Source organism: Triticum aestivum, chromosome 5A (genome assembly GCF_018294505.1).
Source record: "Triticum aestivum cultivar Chinese Spring chromosome 5A, IWGSC CS RefSeq v2.1, whole genome shotgun sequence".
Classification (NCBI taxonomy): domain Eukaryota; kingdom Viridiplantae; phylum Streptophyta; class Magnoliopsida; order Poales; family Poaceae; genus Triticum; species Triticum aestivum.
In genome coordinates, this window is record NC_057806.1 from 690,526,058 (window position 1) to 690,533,205 (window position 7,148).

At 45.3% G+C, this 7,148-nt stretch overlaps 1 protein-coding gene across 1 annotated transcript; it reads right to left on the minus strand.

Annotated features, from left to right (window-relative positions):
* Positions 1–500: 500 nt before the first annotated feature.
* LOC123106029 (BTB/POZ and MATH domain-containing protein 2-like) lies at positions 501–1,693 on the minus strand. The gene is made up of 2 exons (XM_044528225.1): positions 1,340–1,693; positions 501–1,256 (listed from the first exon to the last, which is right to left on the minus strand). The coding sequence occupies exons 1-2, from the start codon at positions 1,691–1,693 to the stop codon at positions 540–542; spliced, it is 1,071 nt and encodes a 356-aa protein (XP_044384160.1). The 3' UTR covers positions 501–539.
* Between the last annotated feature and the right edge of the window lie 5,455 nt (positions 1,694–7,148).

The following is a 7,148-nucleotide window of genomic DNA, read 5'->3' on the forward strand; positions in this document are numbered from 1 at the left end:
AACAACCAAGCTCATCCTACCCTAGAAAAATTGGATCGTATCTTGATGTCTGAAGGGTGGGAGGAACTTTCTATGGTCTCTGTCAGGAAATTGGTTCGGGAAATTTCAGATCACGACCCTTTGCTTTGAAGCTCCTAAACCTCGAGAGTTTCGTTTCAACTTGGCCTGGATAACAAAACCAGGCAGATGAAACTTCGAATAGCTGGAAGTGCAAGGGACTCTGGTACAGCAAATAAGTTCAGGTTCAGAACTTCAGTCCAGTATCCATTTTATGTCAGAGCATGCAAACCTTCTACATTTGGTTCTACAGGAAAGTTCACTACCAAAACTAAGGGAGAAAGAAAACAACGCAACAGAAATGAAAGAAATAACCATGCGAAATCTCTCAGAACTTTTAGTTCAAATGTCAAGAGCACAGGGTACACATTCTGGAAGACAAGTTCAGTTCTGCAACCGACACACAAGACACATGATAAGAAAATCAAAATGGGACACTACTGCAGATCCAAACTTTAAGCAAAAATCCAGAGCCAGACTGCTCATGCTCCTGACGGTGGCGCGACCTTCTCTAAAATGTCCATCATGATCCATGGGCAGCTTGCTGTGAGGTGCTTGAATCCATCAGTCTCTTTGACAGCTCGAAGCACCTCCTGTGAAGAAAGGTGTCTGAGACAAGCATCCTTGAGTTGCGCGGCGTGGTGCTGCTCTGCTAAAGCAAGGGTGGTTGCCACTGTTTGCACATCGATTTTCTGGCATAGCTTCCCTTCACACATAGCCTTCAGCTGGTCCAGTCCGTACCGATCTGCGGCAACCAACAAGTGCTGCAATTCCACATTCCGATCCAGATCCGAGTCGCTTGGCAGAGAATCAGTGTATATGAAGTGCAGAAGTGCCTCGAATACAGAAGGATCCATGTCATCGATCTTGATGTGTTTCATGGCGGTCTCCTTCATCTGACCAAAGAGCTCGGCCTTGAACACCAAGGATCGCGCGGCTAACACGCATCTATGTGCACTGAACTGTTGGCCGCCGACACTGAACGTCACATCCATGCCTTCTCCGTCCTTGAGCATGTTCACAAAGTGTGTGTGCAGGTTTGACTGCGGCACTTGGACTATGACTGTGCTTACATCTTCAGTGCGAGGCTCTTTCATCACGGTCAAAACGCACCTGAGCGTGAAGCAGTCGTCATTGCGGGATAGCAGTTCCTTCAGCTTGGACTTCTCAATAAACTTGGGGCAGCCCCAAAAACCGGACTGAAAGGTACTCCCTCTGTAAACTAATATAAGAGCATTTAGATTACTAAAGTAGTAATCTAAACACTCTTATATTAGTTTACGGAGGGAGTATGTGTTTCGCTGTACAGACAACTAACTTTTCCATCTTTCTCCAATAAACCGAATGTGTACTTCACCTTGACACCCGTTGTTGGCTTACTGCAGATGCGCAAGAAGACAGACATGTAGGCACCTTTGTCTTCTTCCTTCCACCCATCAGGGTAGATCCTGATGTTCCAGTCATAGCCGCCGACGCTGAATGTGCTGGAGCTAACGAACTTGTCGATACCCATACCCTCGAGCAGCGAATACTCAGTCACCTCGAAGTTGTGGGCGGTGGCGACACACTCTGTCCGGCATCTCGACGAGGTCTCGGATATGTGCTTGTTGACAGAGGAAGGCGAGCTGTTGGCCATGGCATGGAATGGAATGAAACGGAGGTTGGGCGTGTGGCTGTAACCTGGAGGAGTGCTTCAGAATGAAGATGAGTAGTTGGCCATGGCGTGGAGTGCAACGAAACAGAAGTTGGGGGTACGTGCATATATAAACTCAGTACTACTACATGACTCAGGAAGGCGTTTAGTCTTCAGTGAAGATGGCATTAAAACTTGAGAATACATTTAGGCGGCGTTGAACAAGTTCCCATGCCATTATTTAGACGACGGTGCATGCGTTGTTTCAAATTCCAATGCTGCTGCCTTGTATTTATCGGGAAGAGACGTTGCTGTTAATTCCAATGTTTCAGCAGTTTAAAACTCAACCAAAAAATTGGTTGTCGCCTGACGATCAAAATCAGCACTGCGCAAAAAAGATCGTACTTAATTAAATGCATAAAAACGAGCGGCAGAAAAACATCGTTTCAAGATCCTCCGCCAAGACGTACGTACGTCAAACATGATGATTTGGAGCTTGCTAGGTTTGCAACGAGCATGTTTTTGAGGAATTCAGTCGGAAATAGTTTTTGAGGAATTCAGTCGGAAGTAGTCCTTCAGGATCTGACCCGCGTCGCTCTTTGGAAATATAGGGAGTAGAAGGCAATGAGTTTTAATCTTGTACGCCAAGATTATAAGGAAGATAAAATACCTGAGTTTCTCTCCCTATATCTGGTTTTAATTATTGTTATTGTGTTCATGATTGTGCTATGTGTTTATCTGCTTGATTAAATCACATGATTGGCATGTGCGATACAACGACATATGATTGCCAAGTGGGTCCGCCCCATCTTCGATGGCCTCTAGGCCATGGAGGTGCGGAGGATCTCAGTCCCCCACCGGCGGGAGGGGCCCGTTCTCGTTCTTGTTAGGTTCAATGTCTTTGATTGGGGCTGTGTGGCGGCCGCGATGTCCCTTACTAGGCTCCCACATTCTATCCTCGTCCCAATGGTGTGTTTAGCGTGTGTGGAGGTGTGTCTCCGTCGGATCTCGCGGGATTCGGTCGGTGCTGATCTTCGGTGGATCTATTTGGATCCGGTCTTCGATCGTCTTCATTCGGGTGTTTACAGGTTTGATCCTTCTGATCTACGAGTTTCTTCATCGGCGATGGTTGCTACTCTGGTGTGATGGTCCGATGGGGCCTTAGCACGACGACTTCACAACAAGTTTGATCACACTATCTACTACAACAAGGTTTGTCCGGCTACTTCACAACAACTGTGACTTCCCGACAACAAGTTATCCGATCACACTATCTACTACAACAAGATTTGTCCGGCTCCAGTTAGGGAGGGCGATGACGGCGGCGCGCCTTCGGCTTGCTCCAGTGCTTGTACTCATCGCTAGGTGGTTGCTACCTCTTAAGCACTGCGTTGGATTTTCCCGAAGAGGAGAGGATGATGCAGCAAAGTAGCGTAAGTATTTCCCTCAGCTTTTGAGAACCAAGGTATCAATCCAGTAGGAGGCTACGCTCAAGTCCCTCGTACCTGCACAAAACGATAGCTCCTCGCAACCAACGCGATTAGGGGTTGTCAATCCCTTCACGGTCACTTACGAAAGTGATATCTGATAGAGATAATATTTTTGGTATTTTTGGTATAGAGATGCAAAGTAAAAAGTAAAAAAGCAAAGTAAAAAAGCAAAGCAAGATTAAAGTGATGGAGATTGATATGATGAGAATAGACCCGGGGCCATAGGTTTCACTAGTGGCTTTTCTCAAGAGCATAAGTATTCTACGGTGGGTGAACAAATTACTGTTGAGCAATTGATAGAATTGAGCATAGTTATGAGAATATCTAGGTATGATCATGTATATAGGCATCACGTCCGAGACAACTAGACCGACTCCTGCCTGCATCTACTACTATTACTCCACTCATCGACCGCTATCCAGCATGCATCTAGAGTATTAAGTTAAAAACAAAGTAACGCCTTAAGCAATATGACATGATGTACAGGGATACTTTCATGCAATATGATAAAAACCCCATCTTGTTATCCTCGATGGCAACAATACAGTATGTGCCTTGCTGCCCCTTCTGTCACTGGGAAAGGACACCGCAAGATTGAACCCAAAGCTAAGCACTTCTTCTATGGCAAGAAAAACCAATCTAGTAGGCCAAACCAAACTAATAGTTCGAAGAGACTTGCAAACATAACCAATCATACATAAAAGAATTCAGAGAAGATTCAAATATTATTCATAGATAGACTTGATCATAAACCCACAATTCATCGGTCTCAACAAACACACCGCAAAAAGAAGATTATATCGAATAGATCTTCATGAGATAGGGGGAGAACATTGTATTGAGATCCAAAAAGAGAGAAGAAGCCAACTAGCTAATAACTATGGACCCGAAGGTCTGCGGTGAACTACTCACACTTCATCGGAGAGGCTATGATGATGTAGAAGCCCTCTGTGATGACGGCCCTCTCCGTCGGAGCTCCGGAATAGGCCCCAAGATGGGATCTCATGGATACAGAAAGTTGCGGTGGTGGAATTAGGTTTTTGGCTCCGTATCTAATCGTTTGGGGGTACGTAGGTATATATAGGAGGAAGGAGTACGTCGGTGGAGCACCGAGGGGCCCACGAGGCAGGGGGCGCGCCCTAGAGGGGGGGGCCCCACCCTCGTGACCGCCTCTTTGACTCCTTGGAGTAGGGTCCAAGTCTCCTGGATCATGTTTGGTGAGAAAATCACGTTCCCGAAGGTTTTATTCCGTTTGGACTCCGTTTGATATTCTGTTTCTCCGAAACTCTGAAATAGGCAAAAAAACAGCAATTCTGGGATGGGCCTCCGGTTAATAGGTTAGTCCCAAAAATAATATAAAAGTGGAAAATAAAGCCCAATATAGTCCAAAACAGTAGATAATATAGCATGGAGTAATCAAAAATTATAGATACGTTGGAGACATATCAGGCATCCCCAAGCTTAATTCCTGCTCGTTCTTGAGTAGGTAAATGATAAAAAGAGAATTTTTGATGCGGAGTGCTACTTGGCATAATTTCAATGCAAATCTTCTTAATTGTGGTATGTGTTGGGGAACGTAGTAATTTCAAAAAAATTCCTACGCACACGCAAGATCATGGTGATGCATAGCAACAAGAGGGGAGAGTGTGATCTACGTACCCTTGTAAACCGAGAGCGGAAGCGTTAGCACAACGCGGTTGATGTAGTCGTACGTCTTCACGGCCCGACCGATCAAGCACCGAAACTATGACACCTCCGAGTTCTAGCACACGTTCAGCTCGATGACGATCCCCAGACTCCGATCCAGCAAAGTGTCGGCGAAGAGTTCCGTCAGCACGACGGCGTGGTGATGATCTTGATGTACTACCGTCGCAGGGCTTCGCCTAAGCACCGCTACAATATTATCGAGGACTATAGTGGAAAGGGGAACCGCACACGGCTAAGAATATGATCACTTGGATCAACTTGTGTGTCTAGGGGTGCCCCCTGCCCTCGTATATAAAGGATCAAGGAGGGGGTGCGACCGGCCAGGAGGAGGGCGCGCCAGGAGGAGTCCTACTCCTACCGGGAGTAGGATTCCCCCCCTTTTCCTAGTTGGAATAGGATTCGGGAGGGGGAAAGAGGAGAGAGAGAAGGAAGGGGGGCGCCGCCCCCTTCTCCTTGTCCTATTCGTACTGGGGGGGAGGGGCGCGCGGCCCAGCCCTAGCCACCTCTCCTCTCTTCCACTAAAGCCCACTAAGGCCCATATACCTCCCGGGGGGTTCCCGTAACCTCCCGGTACTCCGGTAAAATCCCGATTTCACCCGGAACACTTCCGATATCCAAATATAGGCTTCCAATATATCAATCTTTATGTCTCGACCATTTCGACACTCCTCGTCATGTTCGTGATCACATCCGGGACTCCGAACAAACTTCGGTATATCAAAATGCATAAACTCATAATATAACTGTCATCGAAACCTTAAGTGTGCGGACCCTACGGGTTCGAGAACAATGTAGACATGACCGAGACACGTCTCCGGTCAATAACCAATAGCGGAACCTAGATGCTCATATTGGCTCCTACATATTCTACGAAGATCTTTTATCGGTCAGACCGCATAACAACATACGTTGTTCCCTTTGTCATCGGTATGTTACTTGCCCGAGATTCGATCGTCGGTATCTCAATACCTAGTTCAATCTCGTTACCGGCAAGTCTCTTTACTCGTTTCGTAATACATCATCTCGCAACTAACTCATTAGTTGCAATGCTTGCAAGGCTTATGTGATGTGCATTACCGAGAGGGCCCAGAGATACCTCTCCGACAATCGGAGTGACAAATCATAATCTCGAAATACGCCAACCCAACATGTACCTTTGGAGACACCTGTAGAGCTCCTTTATAATCACCCAGTTACGTTGTGACGTTTGGTAGCACACAAAGTGTTCCTCCGGTAAACGGGAGTTGCATAATCTCATAGTCATAGGAACATGTATAAGTCATGAAGAAAGCAATAGCAACATACTAAACGATCGAGTGCTAAGCTAACGGAATGGGTCAAGTCAATCACATCATTCTCCTAATGATGTGATCCCATTAATCAAATAACAACTCTTTGTCTATGGTTAGGAAACATAACCATCTTTGATTAACGAGCTAGTCAAGTAGAGGCATACTAGTGACGTTTAGTTTGTCTATGTATTCACACAAGTATTATGTTTCCGGTTAATACAATTCTAGCATGAATAATAAACATTTATCATGATATAAGGAAATAAAATAATAACTTTATTATTGCCTCTAGGGCATATTTCCTTCAGTCTCCCACTTGCACTAGAGTCAATAATCTAGTTCTCATCGCCATGTGATTTAACATCAATAGTTCACATCACCGTGCGATCAACACCCATAGTTCACATCGACATGTGACCAACACCCAAAGGGTTTACTAGAGTCAATAATCTAGTTCACATTGCTATGTGATTAACACCCAAAGAGTACTGAGGTGTGATCATGTTTTGCTTGTGAGAGAATTTTAGTCAACGGGTCTGCCACATTCAGATCCATAAGTATTTTGCAATTTTCTATGTCAACAATGCTCTGCACGGAGCTACTCTAGCTAATTGCTCCCACTTTCAATATGTATCTAGATCGAGACTTCGAGTCATCCAAATCTGTGTTAAAACTTGCATCGACGTAACTTTTTATGACGAACCTTTTGTCACCTCCATAATTGAGAAATATTTTCTTATTCCACTAAGGATAATTTTGACCGATGTCCAGTAATCTACTCTTAGATCACTATTGTACTCCCTTGCTTAACACAGTGTAGGGTATACAATAGATCTGGTACACAGCATGGCATACTTTATAGAACCTATGGCTGAGGCATAGGGAATGACTTTCATTCTCTTTCTATCTTCTGCCGTGGTCGGGCTTTGAGTCTTACTCAATTTCACACCTTGTAACACAGCCAAGAAC